General features: G+C 35.2%; 1 protein-coding gene across 5 annotated transcripts; it reads left to right on the top strand.

The window, feature by feature from the left end:
• Positions 1-437: 437 nt before the first annotated feature.
• On the top strand, positions 438-22770 carry LOC103973612 (probable histidine kinase 3). Of its 5 annotated transcripts, none has more exons than XM_009388241.3 (14): positions 438-595; positions 718-1331; positions 9445-9511; positions 9926-10446; positions 10659-10922; positions 11843-12012; positions 12128-12340; positions 12452-12638; positions 12755-12806; positions 12888-13117; positions 13208-13306; positions 13384-14489; positions 14714-15082; positions 22351-22770. In XM_009388241.3, exons 4-13 carry the CDS (start codon positions 10018-10020, stop codon positions 14991-14993), a joined length of 3030 nt encoding a protein of 1009 aa, XP_009386516.2. In that variant the 5' UTR covers positions 438-595; positions 718-1331; positions 9445-9511; positions 9926-10017; the 3' UTR covers positions 14994-15082; positions 22351-22770. The 5 variants fall into 5 exon arrangements, with proteins under 5 accessions (XP_009386516.2, XP_065045338.1, XP_065045336.1 ...); XM_065189266.1 differs by having other exon boundaries at positions 446-595; positions 1078-1331; XM_065189264.1 differs by lacking the exon at positions 438-595 and having other exon boundaries at positions 602-940; positions 1078-1331.
• The last annotated feature ends 1064 nt before the right edge of the window (positions 22771-23834 follow it).

Here is a 23834-nt window from a genome sequence, read left to right as displayed (position 1 = left end):
AATGGGAAGCAACAGAAGAAAAAGAAGAAAAAATAAAGCTAATATCAATCAGTGGGATGAAAACTCTCCCTCCCTTGTCAAAGATTATTAAAAAAAAAAAAAAAAAAAAATCCAGCTGAAAAGTGAGACGAACAGGACAGATTCATCAGCCGAAAAGTATGGTGGATGGGAAGAGAGAAAAAGAAAAAGACATCTTAACTCTCTTGTCCAGGCGATCATGTCATTTCCCCCTTCTTTAAAGTGATCTAAAACTCACTTCAGGCTATCGACCGACCTCATTCACCTGCTTTGTTACTGGTCTCCACGCCGGCTCCAATGGGGCCCGGACGATTGGTCGAATAATAAAGGAGGTAGATGTCACAGTCAGTAAATAATGTTGGACAAGAGAGTTAAGATGTCTTTTTCTTTTTCTCTCTTCCCATCCACCATACTTTTGGTCCTGGAAAAAAATAGGAATAGCGCTGCCCCCACAAGCAGAGAGAGAGAGAGAGGGAGAGGGCAGCAGAGCACTTGCGTGCAGGGCTTTTCCACTGCGCTCTCTTCGTCCCTCCTTCGCCCCATATCCCCTCTCTGATTGGGATGGGATCGCAGAAAGGTGAGTGTTTTGTGCTGGGTGGGGGGGGCTGGATGCCATTTGTTTATTCTGGATCATTCTGTTTTTTTCTTCCCTCTTAAAAACTCGTTTTTTGTTGTTGGTGTTGTTGTTGTTGGTGGTAGGGATAATGGCTTTTGCAATCCACAGGCCTCCTCTCACCCTAGCCTTATTCCCCATCATTCTCTCTCAGGAATCTCTCCTTTCTCAAGAATCCCTGAATCAAGATTGCTGCTTTCCCTTCATCACCCCATCCTATCCACCATAACCAACATCGTCAGCTCCAATCCCGTTCTTGCCTGCTTTCCTTTCTACTGGGTCAAAGCCACCAGCTTGGACTCGTAGGAAGTAGGTCTTCTGTCTTTGCCGACTTCTTCTTCTGAGCTTTTGGTGGTGTCTGCTGGGTATTTTGGCTCTGATTCTTGTTTGGAGCTGATAAAGATTTGATCTTGCTGCCGTCCGGTCCGCCCCTTCGTTGATTCCAGGTGGTCACGGTCCAGGAAGTGCTGAGTGATGATGCCTCTTGTGGCTTCTCGATAGCTCCACCATTTCCGTCATTCTTTTTCTTGATTCGCCACCGTCCATCGCTGTCGCCGTCTCCGGACACCAGGTCCAGCAGCCCTCTTCCCCGGCGAGCATCGGAACACCAACCATCTCGGTCGTTCTTCGGGATCAGCCATCGTTTGTCGTTGCCAGCATCATGGCCGTACGTCTGCCGGCACTCCTCATCCTTCCCTTGGTGAGCTCTCTCTCTCTCTCTCTCTCTCTCTCTCTCATCCTCTGAGAAAGATGGTTTGCCAGACCGGCATCTGCTCTGTTTGGCAGACTGCTTTTCCATCCTTGTTCCCTTGGATTTCCCTTTCGGGGACTGCCTCGCTCCACCACCTCCAGGTGTCTGACTAATGTGATCGAGTTTGATAACCTCCTCGATTCCATGTTCATCATATAATTAGAATACCTATCTCCTCCGGCTACAAACAATTTGCAATAGTACACGGTGAAAAAGCTTACCAATGGTTAACTTTCTGAAGATCTTTCCTCATTCTAAGCAGAGAGAGAACTCAGCTTCAATGAACACTATTATTCAGACTACTCATTCTGATATGTGTAAAGTTAAGAATAAGCAATTGAGTGAGTTTAAGCACCAGTATTCTGCAAGATTTGGAAGAATTGGAAAACTTATACTATGGGAAAACCAGAGAAGAGGTACGCCATGCACCTTCCTGTGCTTGGCTTTCTCGGATGTCTTATTTGCCATAAGAAAGTGAACAATATGTAGGATTTTTATGGTGTTCAAAATTCTAGTGGGATTTATATACAGAGTTTTTTGTGCATGCTGAATGGAAATGACGTTCAATCACAACTTCTTAACTGTGATTTCATTCCTTAAAGAAGCAAATAAAGCTGTTGGCCTTTCTAATGATCTCACTTAGAGGGTAAATAAAAAGAAGTGAGATCTTCAGAAGTTTAGGGCGTCTTCTCCTTTTTATTTTATTTTAATTTCTTTTGGAGGAAAAACCTAAAGTCCCCATTTCATTTCACAATTTAAGAACAAAATAGATGCCTAGTCCCAAAGAGAAAATTGAAAAAGGACCCCAAACCCAAAAGACAACACATTAAAGATGGATGAGTTGGTATTGTAGGTTGAAACAAGATGTGGCTCTATGTCTTTTCCTACTTGGGCTCCTCACCATGCCCAATATTAGGTCAATTCTAACATCATTTGTCATGACCCAATCTAAGAATAACTTACCCATTACCTTGTTAAACCTAAACCACTTGCCCCATTGATAGGAGACCTATCTAGCTCTTATAAATTCATTTAAGTCTTCTCCCACTTCCAATATGGGATTAAATCGGGATATTCCAACAAATTTGTGGACTATAAACCAGCCATCCTTGCTGTTGGGGAGTTACTCATTGATCTTTTGACATTTCATGCACAAAAAACATCAAGGACAGTTGCATGCCCTTGGTATGCAAAGCATACCTATGAACCGACCAGAAGAATATTCTCAACTTTAGGTGGTATTTTCCATTTTCAATGCCTAAAATGGCAAAACAACAATTATTTTCCTTGGTGCCTGAATTCTTTGAACCAAGCCCTTTAATATGGGAACAAGTAGTTTCTGATTATGGAAGACTTTTACAATTTGGCGAGATAAAGATACCAGGGTAGATTAAGTAGTCAGTAGATATTTTGTTTGTATATATGAATAAAGAAAAGAGATCTAGAATTCTGAAGCTTGAAGGTGAGCACCCTGTAGGGAGCTGTAGTTTTGCTCTAAAAACCTTTATCTGAAACAAAATGATTTCTTATACTTGTTTTAAAGGTCAGTAGGTGTATGATTTTCCAAATTCCCATGGATTTTGATGCAAACTTAGCTCTAGTGACAAGGAATTTTAGACACACACACACACACACACACATATATTTCTTTTGCATGTCTGAAGTCATGAGCAACAATCAACACCTTATCAGATCTTTTGGTCTTCCTTTATTGTGGGGATCAATTTTCTCCTACTATGGTGGTTAGTAAATATATAGCATTTTGTACTCTTTTATTTCTATATTCACTTAACATATTCCATAATGCATGTTGGCATCAGGTATGAGAGAATTTGCCGGAGTATGTGAGAATGATAGTAATTAAGATTAGCATAGAAAAGAACTAATATTCATTATCATTTGATGGTATGTTCCAAGATATTTGGTCCTATGTCAAAAACATCTAATCTAGTACAGTTATCTTGCCCTCTATACAGATAACAATATGCAAACTGTGTTCTAGAATGTTTTGATCAAGGTTCGCAATTTCGGTCCGTATCGGCATATTGAGCTTTGCTCAGTATGGTACGTACCATCAATACGCCTAAAATGGGCTGAAAACCCTCCAAAAATACCTAAAAATATAAAAAAAAGTTAGGATAGGGTTTTTAAGTTAGAAATAAATATACATTTAGTATAGTTTTAGTAAAAATAATGTAAATTAGGTAAGAATAGTGCTACATATCTTTTTTGAGCTTTGAGGAGTAGCCTTGTGTAAAGTTCGCAATTTCGGTCCATTTCGGATCGTCCTTCTGTTAATATTGAATTATTTATAAAAAAATTATTTAAATTGTTAGATTATTTTTTATACAATTTAAACTTTAAGATTCAAATTAAGTAATCAATTTATGGATATACTTGATTCTACCACCAAAACGAACAACGAGACTCCATGGATGGTGGATCGGGGTCCTCGATCGTATGTATCTATATATCAATATAATATGTTTATCGGACCCAATCTTGAAATTGATCCCACGACAATGTATTGATACACTGTATGCCATTAGTGTATTAATGTGGTGATGGTGTTGTAGGTTGATTGTCATGAATCACGTGTTCGAGGCGACTCTTGAGGCAATGATGAATGTGGCATGTATTGGTGCGAAGCATAGTGAATGTCAGAACTTCTATTTTTGCTACTTATCTATTGCTTCGTATCGTACTGTTGCTCTAAGAAGTTTGACCAACTATCACCGTACTGTTGTTGGCCGTAAAATTCTCTATAATACGATGATTGTGAATACGATGAGCTTCGCATAGTGTTTACATCGTGTAGGCTCTATCGCATTTACTGAAAATCATCCATTGGCTTCCTCTTTCCCTTCCGTGCATAAACTTGACCAGTACCTTATCGAGCTTCATGATCTGAATCTTGGGTGGCATGCGTAAAATATTGCTCTCCGGTCCATGCACCATCTTCAAATTGTGTAGATGGGACCATGATTCCCCGGCATCGTTACCATCATCGGTCGAGGCACTGTTGTCCACGTCGCCCTTGGCGTCGTTGCTATCATTGGTCGAGGCACTGTTGTCCACATCGCTACCAAGTCTCTGGATCGAGTGGGTTGTCGAATGTAATTGCGAAGGTGTCTTGTTACCTGACTCTATTCTTTTCAATAGTGCAGCTGATGCTACTGCTTTCCTCTTTGCCTTTGCCTTTGACTTTGCCTTTACCTTTGTATGATGGACGGACGACTGTGATGGTTGGGTGTCTCTAGTTTCTAGAGCAGTTTGACTCGATCTTGTTTGGCTCCTTTCGCCACATTCTCACCAAGGGGGATTTTTCTCTTGCTGGGGATGTGCTTCCTCTTCTTCTATTGCCTCAGTGATAAAACGCAAAGGACATTAAGAATCTCCTGCCTCATTAAGTAGAGGATCCTCTTGGTTCTCCGTCGCTTTGGCCCACTCTAACATCAGCTCTAAATCTTCGTTGTAGAATTAGAGGTCATTGGGATCAATCTCTGGTTCCTTTAGCTCCTTGTCTCGCTTGACACACTACAACTTTAGCTGCATGTTATTACTGGACATATACTAGTTTCTTCAACCGTCTATATGATAATTTGTTGTGGACCTTCATGTGAATCAATGCGAACATTGGCTAATTACGTTCGCAACCACTAGATGTCGTCGTTTGTGAAAGTACACGAATGGTAACCTTCCTTAAATTTGGTGTGTCCCCTCCAAATTATAGTCATCACTCGATTGAAAAAAGATATAAATAAGATTTTATTAGCATAACAAATAATTAATATCAAATATAGTTTATAATCAATATGTGTGTAACTTTTTCCTTACCAGGATCCATATTATAACGACATGATACAACTACAACGTTGGAGAATGAACCAATTGTTTCTTAGAATAATCAACCCTCCATAATAACATCGGCTGCATTAGCAATGTTTGACAAGAGTCAATATATAAGATTTCTTAATGTCGATAGTATATTTGATTGGGTTCCAAAACTATACTGAAATTGAATTACCGGCTTTAGATAATACCATAATTTTGTTAGTAAGAATTTTTTATTGTTATATAATAAAAAATTATGAATTAAATTACACTGAATATAAATTTACTTACATTATGGATATCTTGGTCCATATGAACTTTAGTTCTACGATCAATGATCTGTAAGTATTGATCGATCTTAAAATCATATTTGAATGCTTTCTTGACCTCTTCTCTTATTGTAATCAGTATATATCTAAGATAAGGCATTTGTGGATGCTTGTCCGTATCAACTTTACAAAGGATAACATAAAGTAGTTTCACACCTTTTATGATTTTATTTATGGTCTCCCAAAACCTAGAAGAAAGAATGGTCTTTTCCATCTTCTTTCCTTCGCTCGATCTCGAATACCTGGATTCGGACCATTCCTGTGAGGTGACCATTGCCTTAAGGCCTTGTCTCTTTTGTTGTATTGACTTTAAGGCAATGAAATTTGTAGCAAACCGAGTGACTCCAGGTTTGAGTATCTCACAATTTTCATACTTTTGCATTAAAGAGTGAACCCAATGATGATTATATATAAACTTTGTAATTGACTGTGCTCGAACTATACACTTGCTGATTGATGGTAGCTTGCTAATATCCTTTAGCATTAGATTCATGCAATGAGCTGCTTATGGAGTCCAAAACAATGTTTTTTTTCCAACAATTGTAAACTGACCCTCTTGAAATTTGTTCCATTGTCAGACTATTTGGACAATATATTGTGGTCTGATCTCCTCTACTACGGTGTTCATTAAGTTTTCAATATAGTTTGCATCTTGAATCTTGTTAGAAGCATTAACTAACTTATGAAACATCATTTGTTTGTTGCAATAAACAAGAAAATTGATGATACTCATTCTTGTTGGTCTTGTCCAACTATCACACATTAGTGTCACCCGATATTCGTCCCATTGCCTTTTGAATGGTTTGATCCAATCCTTCAGTTCTACCACATTCTCATCTAAATACACGCCGTAGATCTCCCTCGGTGTTAGAGGTTGGATCCTCGTGCTAGACTTTTGAATAAAGGAAACCATGCTTTGATAATATGGACATTGGGTTGTGTTTCTTAGAATCGTATGGAAGTTGAACCATTTTGCAATTGCCTTCTCGATACCCCGCTTCTTTTCTTTTGTATATGCATCGTCAATCTGTGTTTGTTTCATTGTTTGTGGAGGATAAGCTTGCGGATCATATTAATAATATCTAGTGCGGACCTCTTGCCAGGTCCTCTCATAAAACTACAGAGTCCACCCTGCCACATGCTACTAGTTCGGCTGGGGAGGGGTAGTTGGCTACGTCATGTTGGTCGACCTCTAGATTCCTTGTGGAACAAATCCACTGCCACTACCATGCTCCCATCGTGAGTCAGGTCGTCGATGTCTCATTGCTTTCTCGTATATATATTGATGTTCCAGTGATGCACAAATACCAACTGTCAGATTTGGGTCGATTTCATCGCCACGACCCTCAAAGTCATCATAAATTGGTTCCTGCATAGTTCTACAATATTCTTCCTTAGCTCTTGCCATCTTTTTTATTGTATTTTCTCTTGCTTGTTGTAACTTGTTTCGAAATGATTTACGGATCTCCATTGAAACCTTCTTGCATTTTGCAATATCGGGATACCCATCGGCCAAATGCCTCTTCACTCGGGTAATTCCTCCATCTTTGCCGATATAGTCACAATAAATGCATTGCCAATGATGACAGTTCCTATCCATCTTTCGGTATGATTTCAAGCGTCATCATGTACCTATTCTTTTGATGTCATATTCCTATCAAATTTAAATCAAATAATCTATAAACATGTCAAGCACCCTGATAGGTATTAAAGACATTGAATTGACCTAATGTTGATTAAATTTTGATTAATTCATTATTATTAAAATTACTAATCGTAGTATTAAAAAATTAATTAAAATCTAATTAACTTTATTATACTATCATAAATATGTTAAACAAATAAAAGAAGCATTAAATACTTTATTTTGATCTAATATACATCAAATTACGATGAAATCATCATTAGATACACTAGTCACATTATTAACATCGTTAATTATCCATTAATTATTTCTCTTTCAACACTATAAACTTGTCAAACACTCTAGTAGTCATTAAAGACATTTAATTGACCTAATATGGGTTAAATTTAGATATCATCGTAATTAAATATACTAATCACAATATTAACATAGTTAAGTAATTCGTAATTGGTTCTCTTTTATCACTATAAACATATTAAACACTTTAATAGGTATTATAGACATTGAATTGACCCAATATCGATCAAATTTTGATTAACTCATCATTAAAACCACTAATTGCAACATTAAAAAACTTAACTAAAACCTAATTAACTTTATTTTACTACTATAAATATGTTAAATATAAAAATATTAAATACATAATTTTGATCTAATATAAGTTAAATTACGATGAAATCATCATTAGATACACTAATCACACTATTAACATAGTTTAATTACCTACTAATTATTTTTCTTTCATCACTATAAATATGTCAAAACATCTTAATAGGTATTAAAGATATTGAATTGACCCAATATCGATCAAATTTTGATTAAATCATCATTAAAACCACTAATCGTAGCATTAAAAAACTTAATTAAAACCTAATTAAATCTATTATATCATCACCAACATATGATCCAATCCTTAATATGCATGAAATATAAACATTTGACCTATTAAGTGTCTAATTTCGAATAAATAAATATTAAACACACTAATCATAACATTAAAGATCTTAATTACTCATAACTAATACTATTCTACCATCAAAAGCATATAAAACAACATATTAGACATTAAGTCATACATCACATAGAATAGGCTTAATCATCTCATAAATCAATAAAAATCTAGAAAGAGAATACATACATCTTGATTAAAAAGTTCTTCCTTTTAATCCTCCTAAATTAACCTTCTAAATTTAATCTAATCTATAAATTTGTGTTTGTTGAGTTTAGAAGAGTGAAAATGTGAGAATAAGATAGAGATGTGAGTGAAAAAGAGTTTGAGAGAGTTTAAGAGATTGTGAGAGTGAAATAAATTGAAAGAAAGGGGAGGAAAGGCTTAAAAACTCTTTAGGTTGCCTCCAATGGTCAAATTGACTGTTTGAAACCCGATATAGGCCGATAACGATTGGATTTCGACCGTTACCATCCAATATAGTCCTATATCGCTTGATACGGGATCAAAACATTGGTATCACCCGGTAGCGGGCGGTCCGTGTGCCGAGAAGCTCTCGGATCGGTATGTACCACCTGTACTGGGCAGTATGCATCGATAACGCAATCCCCTTGGTTTTGAGACCATTCAATAGTATTCTCACTATTATGTTTAATAGTCGTGGGAATTCACTGGTAGGACTATGGGCATCCTGTTGGATTTCTAATTCTATATATTTGTATATTCTTTAATGTTGTATTTTCTACATGCTGAACAAATATTTCTCAAGCTGTTATTTGAAATTAGAAAGTGAACTGCTGAGGTTCTTGAGACTTAAACATGACCGTTTCTAGCCCTTTTACCATTCATTCATCTAAATCAGTAATATAATTTACATAGAAGAAATACTGCAAGATCAAGCTGTATATTGTTTGGATATATGAATGGTACCTGGCTTCGCAAGAAGTATTGTCTATGATGTTCCATTTCGCTACAAACAAATTATACTATTATAGTATAGAAAAAGTGCTGAAAGTTATTTGAGAACAAATTGTATCACTTAAAAAGATTTGTGTAAAGAACTTGGACTTATGTGGTGATAATTAATGACAAGTTACTTCATATTAGTAGACTGAGTTTGCATAATTTCAGTTTCCTAATTGGTATCACTATTTTATGTTGTTTGATAATTCATCTATGATGGGTGCAATATTTTGAGATACTGCCTTTATTGCACAACTTTCTATAGTGTTCTCTTAGCTACTCTTTATGAATTACAATTTTAACTCAGAAATATTGATGATACCCAAACAAACTATTTTGCAGGTTGTATCAGCAGTAATACTGAGTTATTGATGGTGATTTTAACACTAAATGTGAAGAGAAAAGAAAGGTCTGTCTTCTTTGCATTGTTCTTCTATGTTGTCTTAACATTTTTATCTTATATAATTGGAAACTAGAACCACGAGAGCTATTTTAAGATTATGTTCAATAGGAAATGATACACAACCAACACTTTAGCATCTGATAGACAGCATTAGTTAACTGTGTAATCTTGAAGTATTGAGTACCTCAACGGGATAAGTTCTCTAACAAAGGCTAAATTGGCTTTTCCACTTGGTTATCTCATATTCCAGAATGTAATTATTGAGTAACCAATGTATTGGGGGTACATGATACTAAATAAGACTATTGAGAAGCCTCATTGGATTAATGTTTTACGTTTTTGCATTCAAGGCAAACAATTGTTCCCTTTTTTATGTTTGTCTAAATTGCAAGACATTTATTAACTGGCTTATGTTTACAGTTCACAGATTAAATAAGAGAAGTACTTGCTGCTTTGAATGAGTTCTTTGCCTATATTTGGATCTGGATTTGGTCTTCTTACCCCTGGTTTTGATGGTATGTCAGTGGCTTTTTTATGAGATACCCATGAATTGGTTCATTGATGCCCAAATAATGGAGCAGAAGACTGGTTATCTTAGTGATAAGAGCAATCTGTGGTTGGAGTTGTTGAAGAAGTTCTCAATAAAGGATTGGAAGAATAACCTTTGCAACCGCTTATTTGGATCAAAGAAGGTCAGAGGGACCTGGTGGAGGAAGCTGCTGCTCTTATGGATAATTGGATGGTTCCTTGGTTCTCTATGGATCTTCTGGTTTATGAACTCCCAAGCAGTGGAGAAGAGGCGAGAGATGCTAGCAAGCATGTGTGATGAGCGTGCTAGGATGCTTCAGGACCAGTTTAATGTCAGCATGAACCATCTTCAGGCCCTAGCTATCCTGATCTCGACCTTTCACCATGCTAAGGATCCATCTGCCATTGACCAGGTACTGCTTTCTACCTGAAATATTCCTACCTTCAATTGAATATACATCAATGTGTATCTTTTGTCTAGTCCAAATTATTCATTCTCTGATTTGATTTCAATAGTTATGCGTTTAATTCTGATTCCTCAAAAAAGCAGACATGCATTACTACAATGCAACCTTCTGCCCTTATCAAAGATCAACAATGTGGAAGATGATCCCTTTGTTTGCAGATAACCTTTGCTCGATATGCTGAAAGGACTGCTTTTGAGAGACCACTGACGAGTGGTGTGGCATATGCTGTGAAGGTGTTGCGTTCAGAAAGGGAACAGTTTGAGAAGCAACAAGGTTGGAAAATTAAGAGAATGGATTCAACAGAGCAGCCTCCAGCTCGGGAAGAAGATGCAGATCTTGAGAACCGGGATGAATATGCTCCAGTTATTTTTGCCCAGGACACTTATAAGCATGTAATTTCATTTGACATGTTAACTGGAAAGGTAAGACATTAGATATGCTTTTCAGTCTGTCCCTTTTTCTGTCATCTATGAACTATAATCACAAATGCCTCAGAAGTCAGATTGTGCTGGCTATGGTAGGATAAAAAAATAGATTATATGCAGTTTCTTCTGTCGTATTTGTTTAAACTTATTTGTTTTATTGACTACGTTATGTGCAGTTTCTTATTTTATGTAGGTCTAAACTTATTTGTTTTATTGAATTCTAATATTTAGTACAGTTTATTGGTCATTTTTACTGTCTCCAATTAGACACATTTATATATCACATATGAGCTATTAATTGATGCGTTGATGTCTTTAAATTTATTCTAGTGTTTTCAAATTTTTTTAGTGATTAACTAAAAATTGTCGATGGTGTCATTGTAATATGAATGGTGTCATTGTAATATGAAGTCTTTGTTAATCATCATTTAGCTAATATATATATTATTAATGTTATAAATGTTATCACTTTGTGTTAGACTATGCAAACTATTAATTTGCTAGAAATAAATATTTATTTGGGTGTGACTCAACAAATTTTGTGCAGTATGGAAAGCTTATTGGGGTTTCTTTATAACTATTAGTCACTAATTTGCTTATGACATTCTCAATATCTAACTCTAATATGATGTTAATGCTTATAGAAAATAGGTTATTCTAATGTGAGTAATTAATATTTCTTCAATTTATAGGGAAGGTTTTGGTGGTCAGATGCATTGCTTGAACAATAGTGTCAGTATGTGAAACTTTTAAAATACATGATTATGCTTGCATGTTTCTATCAAATCTATTAATGTCTAGAACTATGACTTGTATCATTGAAACATCCTCAGTGAACTAATTGTTTTTGGGAATACACCTGAAACCTGTGTCTTGTTCCTAGTATTCCAGCAACTGAAAGATAGTTCCTTATGCAGGAAGATAGGGAAAACATCCTACGAGCTAGGGAATCCGGGAAGGGTGTTTTAACTGCTCCTTTTCGGCTCTTAAAATCAAGAAGACTTGGTGTTATTCTGACATATGCAGTTTACAAATCAGAACTCACTTCAAAAGCGACACCAGCTGAACGCATCCAAGCAGCCATAGGGTAAATTAGCTGTTAATTATGTATTAATAGCTCCTAAATCAGAAATAAACATACTTATCAAGAATGTCTATCCTCCACAATTCAACTATATAATGCATCAATCTGGCATGTGCAGGTATCTAGGTGGAATCTTCGATGTAGAGGCTCTCGTGGATAAGTTACTTCACCAACTTGCATGCAAGCACTCCATGATGGTCAATGTTTACGATAAAACCAATCCTGATGAACCAATTATTATGTATGGTTCAAACATGACCAATGTTGGTCTATACCATATTAGTACCCTTAATTTTGGTGATCCAATAAGAAAGCATGAGATGCACTGTAGGTAATTTACATGACACTGCTAGCAAGTTCTGATTTAGAAGAAAGCTATATATTGATCAGGATGTGAAACAGAAGTAATATAATATAGACAAATTTTACATTTTCGCAACAGGTTCAAACAAAAATCTCCATTGCCATGGCTTGCAATAACAACATCAATTGGAACCCTTGTTATCGCTTTACTGGTTGGATACATATTCCATGCTACTGTCAGCCGAATTGCCAAAGTAGAAGATGATTATCGACAAATGATGGAACTTAAAGGGCGGGCTGAAACAGCGGATGTTGCGAAATCTCAGGTACATGTTTTATGTTTGCTAGGAGCTGCAGATTGGCCTTCTTTTCGCTGATGTCTCTGATCCAGATGTGCTTAGTTTACAACCATGATATCACTTATTTTGTCTTGTCTCTTCAGTTCTTGGCGACTGTTTCTCATGAAATCAGAACTCCAATGAATGGTGTATTGGGTGAGTACAAGATTACCATAACCGATGTTCTGTTATAAATATCAAGTAATATCAGACATCAATATATTTCTTACTTTTCAGGGATGCTTCAAATGCTTATGGATACTGATCTAGACATAACACAAGAAGACTATGTTAGAACTGCCCAAGCCAGCGGAAAAGCTCTGGTGTCACTTATAAATGAGGTTCTCGATCAAGCAAAGATTGAATCGGGTAAACTTGAGCTTGAAGCTGTCCCATTTGACTTACGGGCAGTATTGGATGATATTTTGTCACTTTTCTATGGAAAGGCTCAAGAGAAAGGACTAGAGGTATCTGTGAGTTTCCATAATCTTCTAAATATAATATTTTGATGTTTCATCAACTAATTTTCTTGGTTGCTGTTCAAATTAACTTGGTAGTTGGCAGTGTATGTCTCTGATCAAGTTCCTGATGTCCTTGTTGGTGACCATGGAAGAATACGCCAGATCATCACAAATCTGATAGGAAATTCAATAAAAGTAAGTATTTATCTTTGTATCAGCTGCAAATATGGATACTACTGCTACATGTATTTAGAAAAGTCCTCATTTTGCAGTTCACAGAGAGAGGACATATATATTTGACTGTCCATATTTTTGAGGAGGTGTTGAATTCATTGGACAAGGAAGTAGAAGTCCATTCCACAGATACCTTGTGTGGCTTTCCAGTGGCAAATAGAAGGCGTAGCTGGGAAAGCTTTAAGAATTTCAAGCTGGAACTTCCTGCATCTGATCCATCTCTTCTGTCAACCTCTTCCAATCATATAAATCTGATCATATCTGTTGAAGACACCGGGGTGGGGATTCCTCTAGAAGCCCAATCCCGTGTGTTCACTCCTTTCATGCAGGTGGGACCTTCAATTTCTCGCATTCATGGGGGAACTGGTATTGGACTCAGCATTAGTAAGTGTTTAGTTGGTCTCATGAAGGGAGAAATTGGTTTTGTGAGTCAACCTCAGATTGGTTCCACTTTTACCTTCACAGTGGTCCTCACAAGGGCTTGCACTAATTCAAATGAGTACAAGTCATCAGAATTTCATGGGATGATTGCACTAGTAGTTGACCATAGACCAGCCCGAGCAAAGGTCACAAAATACCATCTTCAGAGGTTGGGAGTAAATGCTATACTGGAAATTGATCCAAATCGAGTTCTTTCTAGATTAACTAGTGGAACATCGACAATAAATATGGTGCTAGTGGAAAAGGAAACATGGTCGAAAGATTCTAGTATTTGGCCTTTTATTATTAGCAAATTAAAGGGTAATCAGTTGGATATACCAAAAATTCTCCTTTTAGCAAATCCTACAAGTTCTGTTAAGAATAACGCTTCTAGTTCAATGGAATATATCTCGACTATAATCACAAAGCCACTCAGAGCAAGCATGCTTCAAGTATCTTTACGGCGAGCTATGGGTTGTGGAGATGGGGAACATTCCCGAAATGGCCGGCTTCCCCAGTTGTCATTGCGTGGCCTTCTTCATGAGAAGCAGATTCTTGTTGTTGATGACAATATTGTGAATCTTAGAGTGGCATTTGGTGCTTTGAAAAAATATGGGGCTGAAGTAACTTGTGCAGAGAGCGGAAAGAAGGCCATAGGCATGCTCAAGCCTCCACATAAATTTGATGCTTGTTTTATGGATATTCAGATGCCTGAAATGGATGGGTACGTTTCTTTTACTTTCTTTGTCATTAATCTTCTTTTATGATCCTTTAGAATGAATTCTTCATGCATATGAATTTTCTGTCTTCTCATATACTAGGAAATTTCCTTGTAATGAAATTTGCATCAGATGTGAATTTTCTGTTCACATTTCCGTACACTTTTAAAAACAGTTTATCAGTTTACAGTTTTGATCCTATTTAATTAAAGTGTCTTTTTTTCTTTAGATTTGAAGCTACTAAAAGGATACGTGAGATGGAGGCCGATATAAATAAGCAAATAGAGTGTAGGGAAGTTCCAGTTGAGACTTTTGAGAACGTCTTGCACTGGCATGTTCCTATATTAGCCATGACAGCAGATGTAATCCAGGCAACACATGAGGAGTGTCTAAGGTGTGGAATGGATGGCTATGTGTCAAAGCCTTTTGAAGGGGAACAGCTTTACAGGGAAGTCACTCGGTTTTTCAAACAGCCACAAAAAAGAATCGATAATGAAGTTAAATGTTGAGGATATGCATATGATAGGAAGTTGGTACATGTATTCATCGGCTTCAGCATCAGGCACTGTCTGATAGAATATAGAGGTGGTTTTGAAAAGTAAGCACCTCCAACTCATCTTATTGCTGCTTTATATCAACCATTTTCTTTTTATGTCTGCAAGTGCTTAGAATACTGAAAAGATTTTGCTAATATGTTACATTGTATAAACTTCCTTGAGTTCATTTAATTAACTAATGAACAATTAAATACATACAAACCTTGTCAATGATCAAGCAGAAAATGTCTACAAGCTTATTTCGTCATTTACCTTTGCATGCTTTATGATTGTTAAAAATGGCTTCATATTGTCCCTGAGATGATGCAAATGCAAATTTGCAAGATGATCCAGATAGTGCCAACCAAGGCTTGTCGTACCATACTATACCGGCGTTTCGACCCAGGCTTGGTACGGTACAGTACCGATGTACCGGGCGGTACATCAGGGCGTATCGAGCGATACACCCTGGTGTACTGAACAATTTTATACTTTTTCATACTGTAGTAGTGCTACAGTATAATACTGTAACACTGTAGCGTTACCAGGCGGTCCGCATACCGGTAACCTATCGGACCGGTACATACCACCTGTACCGGGCGGTACACTTCGGTATGGCAGACCTTGGTGCCAACTATTATTTTGTTTTAAAATGTAATTTATTGGAAAATCTGAAATGTTGACTATTAAATGACACTCCATGTGGGAGGTACTCTTACAGAATTAGATACCAGACCTTCTAGAGAATAAAAGCTAACAGGATGGATGTTAGGTGACTAGGCATCAGTAATCTTAGGATATCAGCTTCATATATATATATATACATATATATGTATATATACATATATACATGTATATATATATATAATCATAATTGAAAACTAAGTCAGTTACAAACAAAAGAGAGCACTTTGTAGGTCTTTTTAGTTTTGAACCTAAGAGAATTTGATAGTCAAATTATCATTTTATGGTGAGTTTTCTCACCTAAATTAATCATCAATCATATTTAACCGCAGATAAACAGCAAGCGCAACAAATTTGAAGGTCCTGAATCTCCTTATCATGGAATCATATTAAAGCTGATTAACTTTTTTAAGTGACTCTTAAAGCTGAGAACCTGCTAGGATAATTTTGATCTAGCATTGAAACCTTCTTGTAAATGATCGGTATGTAGTTACTCATTGTGGATCAAGCATCCAAATCCTACTTAATATTAATTAATAGGAATTAGTAATATGACCACTTAATGAATATAATAATCCATGCAAATCCAAGCATGGGTGGTCTCTAAGTAATTCTGAGCCTTTTGACACCCTCACTAGAAAAGTAGGACTCAGCTTTAGATTTTATTAAGTTTATGTTGATATTTTAGTCCTAATTTTATTCTCCATGGCCATAGACATATAGTATTATACTTCATAGAATTTAAAATCACATCAGTGGTTGGAATGTTGGATCTTGAGTTTAAGATTTTTGTAGGTTTTTGAATTGATTAACTTGACACCAAAAAAAAAAAAATCTGAATATACCTTATAATGTAAGGCTTATAGGTGTCTCAACACATGAAGTATTAATGAATTCTTGAAAGCAAAGCTTTAATTCAATAAATTTCTCTGACACTTTAATATAATGTAAGAGTCTGAAAATAAATATGTTTTTGCCATCATCTTTTGTTAATTCTTATGCTAACTACTCAATTAGGTTTAGGTTTGTGAGTTAGCTGAGCTTCAATCTTCTCTTGTACTTGTACAATTATCGATGAGCCTCAGAACAACCAATCAAATGAATCTGTTCTTATCAGAAACCATGATTATATTAACCTTCCTTGCATGTACTTCATTGACTCATTAATGTTGCTGGATATTGTCATGTCCAGTCCTTTGACCTTGAACACTAATTTACCATGAATCTTACCCTTAGATTGTAGCTGAGGAAGGCTGAAAATGATCATAATGCCATAGACCATAGCATGTTGCAAAATTTGTGAATTTCTAGTATATGTGAAAGAAATATTTAGTTCCGCAGCCTAACCTGCCAACTAATGACCTAAGGAAGAGGATTCCAGTCAATATCACTTCTGACCAAAGGAACTACAATTGATAAAATTGATTTAACTAGACTGTATTCTGTTACCCACTTTAATGTGTTTTCCCTAGTAGGAAATGTGATCAAAGCAACTTTACAGAATTGAACTTTTTAGAATCTTGAGACTGTAGAATGAAGCAAGATTCTCCATTGGACTCATAGGATACAATTGGGAGATCTCTCAAGCTATGCTCTATTGACTTCTCTAACCATATACTGCAATTGGCTCAATTTTCATCTGCATATTGTTGTGTTAGAAAGATCAAAATCTTGGTAAAATCAAGAGCTTAAAAATGTAAGTACTGTAGGGGTGGACCGATGGTATATAATGAAGACAATTTGGCCTTCATCTGCAAATGAGATCATAACAGTAAAGTCTTAATTAACAATTGGCATTTCATTTTCTACACTGAGCAATAGGTATAGCCTTTGCTGAAAGCAGTTACTAATATCTTAGAACTATCAAACTAGAAGTGCAGAAGGTACTGATATTTCAGAACTACCAACCTAGTCATTTAGATGTTTAAAACCTTAATATCTTGCAGGCATAAAATATCTGCTTAGTCACTGTTTTAGGGTATACTAGAACTGCAATCATCAGGTCCAGTTCTTGCATGTTAAACCTTATAGAACATACATATCCATGATTTTTATCATCCTACCAGTTATATTAAATGAGCACAATAGGTTGAGAATTAGAACAGTGTAGGTGCTGAACAGTGTAGCGCATCTCATCCAACCCATGGTAATAAAATACAGTCTAAGCAGCTGTTGCATACAAGGTCATCTGATTGCATTTCATAGGGCCTTTGCTGCCTCAATATGTAGCATGACTGCATATGCAATGACATAAATCTGGTTGGCCACTTATGCATCCCTGGTAGTCGTGTTATGCGATTACATATATAGCCATGTAAAAACATGCAGTTGCATATGTCTGAATTTGCATAAATATGTGATTACTAATTATGGTTTATATTTTCTCCCTAGTGTTATCTTTCTACAACCATTACTTTTTGTGTTGTAGAACAAAATCAACAACAACAAAAGGTTGTAAGCCTCAACTATTTGGGGTCTGTTACATTTATCTTTTCCCACCATTGAGATTAGTTGCCAATGAAATCAGTAAAAAATCATATGTTAGTTAAGCTAAGAGTACTTAAATCTTTATTTATAGTTTCTATTAAAATATATTTTAGGTCTTCCTCTATCTCTCCTTATACCACTAGCAGTAATCATTTCACCTCTTCTAACTATCACATTCAGATCTTTTGAGCGCCTCTCCTAAGTATCACCTCTTAAATAATTCTTTCTCATTTTATCCTCTATCGAAGAGATACATAATTGTTCACAAATAAAATTATTATTATTTTATCTTTTCTAATAACTCCATATATTCACCTGAATATTTTATCTTAACAATACAATCTTTTTGTATATGTTATTTCTTAACTAATCAACACTCAGATCCATAAAAAAATTGTTAGTCTAATAATTATCTTATATATTTTTTTTAATCTCAAAGGTATCCGATGATCATACAAACTCTTGACACTCTTTGTCATTTTAACCATCCTATTTTTATCATATGAATAATATATTCATCAATCATTCTAGTTTTTTAAATAATTGACCCAAATTATCTAAACCTTTTACTGAAAGGAACTTCTTATCCATCAAACTTAATTATATCCTCTTATCTATTCTTAGTATTGCTAAAATTACATCTCATATATTCAGTTCTAATCATACTTAATGTAAAAACTTTAGTTTCTAAATATTGCCTCCATAACTCGAGTTTAAAGTTGATTCTATTTAGACTCTCATCAACTAAGACTATCATTAGCAAATTACATACACAAGGGAGGTCTATCTTGTAAATAGCTAGTAAGTTCATCCATTATCAATGTAAAAAGGTAGAGACTTAATGCGGATCCTTAATGTAACCCTATACATAGGAGAAACTCACTAGACATACCCGTTACATGTCTAATACTAGTAGCTACATTATCGTATATATATGCCCTTAATAACATAAATATAATTAGTGGATATACTTTTGTTTTCTGAAATCCACCATAATAAATCTTTGGAAATTATATTATAGGCTTTCTTTAAATCAATAAAAGTCATATGCAAATCTTTTTTTATCTCTATACACTTATTCAGTAATTATCTTAATAAATAAATAGATTCTATTGTTGATCTTCCAAGCATAAAACCAAATTGATAAATATTTGTTTTAAGTCTTATCCTACTTTCGATAACTCTTTCCCAAAGTTTCATAGTATGACATGATTTTAATTCTATTGGAATTAGTACTAGAAATATAACAGTTATATATGTCACTCTTATTCTTGTAAATTGGTATTAAAAAACTATTTCTCCATTCATCAAGCATCTTTCTAAATCTTATAATTTTGTTAAATAAGTTAGTTAACCAAGCTACTTCTTGGTCTTTTAAGCTTTTTCAAATCTCAATAGAGATATCATCAGGTCTCACACTCTTGACTATTTTCTATCTTTTTTAAGATGTCTTTTACTTCGTTAGTTCTAATTTTACTAACAAATCCATGATTATTAAATCTACCACTACTATCTATCGTTAAGGCTAAGTCATGTGTGGAATGTTCATTAAATAATTTATAAGAATAATTTCTCTATCTTTCCTTAATTTCATTATCATTAATAAGGATTCTTTGATCTTTATCTCTAATGCATCTAATATTGCTTAAATCCTTATACCTTTTTTTTCTTAACTTTAGCAATTCAATATATATCTTTTTCTCTATCTTTAGTGCCTAATTTGTTATGAAAATTATCATAAGCTTTACATCTTGCCATATGAACATGTCTTTTAACGTCTTTTTTAGATTTTTTATATCTTTTAAATTTATCCTCATTTTTATAATTTTGTCAATCTTTAAAACATAATCTTTTAGTAATAATTGCTTTCTGAACTTCCTCACACAATAATCAACTTTCTCTTAAGGCTACATCTCTATCTTTAGCTTCACCAAGGATCTCCTTTGTTAAACTCCTAATCTTATTAACCCTTATAGTCCAAATAAATATTAATATTATCTTCGTCTAATTTCCAAGTCGTCTTCTTTTTCCATCCTATTTTTAGAAATCCTTACATCATCTTAAAATTTCACCATATAGTCTTAGTAAATGTTCTACTATCTTTTTTTTTTCATTTTCAATAACAAATATCTAATACCATTAACCTATGTTTATTCATCAAACTTACGTCAAATGTAACTTTATAATTCTTACATATAATTTTATCTACCTTTCTAGTGAGAAAATAGTTCGTCTAGTGACCATTCTTATAAGTAATCAAATATTTATCTCTCCCTTTAAAGTGAATACTTTCAATTATAAGATCTCGGGACCCTTAAGTGGCGAAGGTGTCTCGCGTCGCTTTCGGATGATGACCTAGACCTATACTAAAATCGGTTAAAATCCATGTCCATGAGATCTTACGTAAGTTTACATTAGCTATCAGTGACCTAACGTAACCCTCCACCTATTTCATCCGGTGTTATAAAACAAAATTAGCAAATATAAATCACATCCCATGTAGCATTTCATATTTAATTAAATGCACCATTTTGAATAGTTTAGACCTCTAGTATGTACTCCATATTCATCTGCATACTGAATGTGCAGAGTTATCTATCAAAATAGAAAAAGCCCTGCAAATTTTCGGCTAGGATACATGGAGCCTAAGCATTTTTATAAATCATTTATGCTACAGTGTAATTTTTCAAGTCTATCTGAAAATGTGATTGAAACCCAAAAAAGTATATTATTTGATAAATTACAAAGGAATGAGTGTGAAGAAATCTTTCAGATGAAACAAATAACACACCATCTGTAATTTGATAAATGTCTCTGTACTTTTAGCATCAGCATTTCTGTATTTTTTCTATCTAGTTGTGCAACAAGATATAATAAGAGACACATAATCAGCAAAATCGTAAGTTTAAATCTTAAAAACTTGCAGTGATGTCTTGCAAAAAGTTGAACTCTAAAAAATTTTATGACGGAATAAAACCAAGCTAAAAATGCATGATTATGTTTCAACCCAATACAGTAGGATTTGACGTATGCATTTTAACAATACATCGTCATAAAACTGAGGATTTCTAGTTCAAATACTCGAATTAGAGTGTTTAGAGTACTATGCCTATCATTGATATATGGATCCACGACATCAGAGAAGAATATTGTTGTGCCAATGAGAAAATGTTTTATGCTCTGGCTTGAGTGGAAAGGCTTCTCTCCAGTTTTGCATGTCAAAACAACTGCACAATTACATCTAGGTGCTTGTTCTTTGAAACACATAGTTTATGAAGTTAAATAACGTTCCAAAGGATTAACCTTCTCTTTATCGTACTGATCTAGATATGTCTTCTAAAATAAACAGTATTGTTTCACCTTGATGTTTCTGATGAAGCTTAGGGTCATGGATTAAAAACTTTGTTCAATATTGATATTGAGCATGGAAAGAACTGATATATTACTGGTTGATATCAGTTGGATTAGTGGCGAGAGGAGAGAGAGGATGTGGGGGGTAAAGTGGAGGAGGAGGAGGAGGAGGAGGAGGAGGAGCAGTGGTAGTGATGGGGAGGAGAAAATGATGTCAGGGAGAAGAAAAAGGCAGAAGAAGAGGTAGAGAAACTGAAGAGAAGGAAAAAGAAAAAGAAAGGGGTGGTACTGCCTTGTATCACTGTGTACTGTTAGCTTACTAGGCACCAGGTGGTTTTAGATCAGACTAGGAAAAATTGCTTGGTTCATGTACTGATCAACTGTTGGACTGATTAGAACATGCTTAGGGGGCTTTATTAGCCTCACCAGGTTGTATTATGTAAATATGATACTTTCTGCACAAGAAAAATACATTTCCATTCGCTTATATCTTTGATAGAAAAAGGATATGTTATCCCGATTTGTTCATGGAGAAGGTGTAAGCTCTTTTTCCTGTGCATTCACCAACTTAATATGTTAAAATAATCACTAATAGCTATGTTAGTCAATTCACCAAGGGTTTTCCATTGATATAGAAGCCTTCATTTGGCATGTCAAGTTGAGTCCCCTTTATATTGGATTGTTCATCATGTTCATGGATTATACATACAGTGCACATCAACTTGGTGATGATTTTTCTCTGTATGTCAGTATTTATGTAAGATTTAATTCTCATAACTAAAATTGGCCTTTTCCATTCGTCTTGCAGGGGTGAGAGTTGGAGATGATCTGATCTTTGCTTGTTCTCCTCCCACTTGGTTCCACCTAATTTTTACCCTTGCTTGATAACAAGATTTCTGTGAGCTGCACAACCTTGATGCAATTTTCGTTCTCGATACAGTATGAAGGAGAAACACCTCTTCTGGCCTGGATGGAAACTGTCGATGTTCTCTACCTTGTTCCATAAAGTGGAGATTTCGAAATGTTCTAAATTTTCCCCCTGGAGTATACAGAGTGTACATAGATTAACAGTCATTTTACATTTTTTTTTCCCTATTTACTTGCTGAGTATGTGATAAATATGTGTTCTTCAATGAATATGTGATAAATATGTGTTCTTCAGCAATGAAAGAATTCGATGATGTAAATTAAAAATATTTAATAAAATTCGTTTTCACGAGTTGGATTCTGCACTTGGTGTCGAGTCAATGCCTGCCCTCTTATGTGACTTGGCATTCCTAAGCATTTGTCTGGTGATCTGTTGAAATTTGGTTCTATCAATTTGCGTGATATGCTAACATTTTCGTTTTAAGAAACCTATTCAGACTCCCCAATCAACGATCATTACATCTGAATTCAGTTTTTAGCTGCCAGAGTAGAAGACCATATTAACACATTCCTTTCACGATTCCAAAGCATATTGTTGCAGAAGCTTTCAAAACCCATTGAAATATCTTCCGGTGATGATATATTTTATCCAACTCACTGATCCTGAGATTTTCTGTTTAGCACGGGCACGATGCAGCAGCAAATCTTCTGCTGAATGCCATCGCTTGGGATCATGTCACAGCAACCACTAAATGTACATATTTTCAGGTTGCAGATACCTTGCAATTGCCTTACATATATTAGCTTCAGCATATTTCATATGTTAATCCTTGTTTTGTCACTAATGTAACCATCGAACAAAATGATTAAGCTAAAATTAATAATAATAATACGTCAGACTTCTTATAAGCTAAATTTAATCTTTCCGATATGAAACTTAAGTGTTTCATATCCAAATCCACCACCAACAATTCCTCTCAAGTTTGAGAGAAAGAATAATGCTAATGCTGAGCCAATGAACCCAATAAATATCAAAAGAAAGAATAATGCTAATGCTGAGCCAATGAACCCAATAAATATCAAATGAATAAAAGATAGATACTCCAACAACAGTGGCATCGCAGTCGAACGAGAATTCAAACCAGCAGAATCCTCGTCGATCTGCTGCTGTCGATTGCGCCGATTGAATTCCAACTCAAGTGACCCGATTTGTTCTCCAAAATCCAAATACTAGCTAAATGCTATCTCCAGTATCAAGTGTTCCCATTTTAGACACTATTTTATAGCTCAAGAATGTAGCAGTACACGCTCCCATTGAAACGTATCATATACAGTCAATAACAAACAAGAAGAGGAAAAATAGTGCGTTGACTCTCAGCATTTGATAACTTTGACAACTTTTACACCAAATCCAAAATCATCAAT

This window comes from Musa acuminata, chromosome BXJ1-1 (assembly GCF_036884655.1).
Source record: "Musa acuminata AAA Group cultivar baxijiao chromosome BXJ1-1, Cavendish_Baxijiao_AAA, whole genome shotgun sequence".
NCBI classification, from domain to species: Eukaryota; Viridiplantae; Streptophyta; class Magnoliopsida; order Zingiberales; family Musaceae; genus Musa; species Musa acuminata.
The sequence above is the reverse complement of the archived record's forward strand: the minus strand, read 5'-3'. Positions and strand labels throughout refer to the sequence as shown.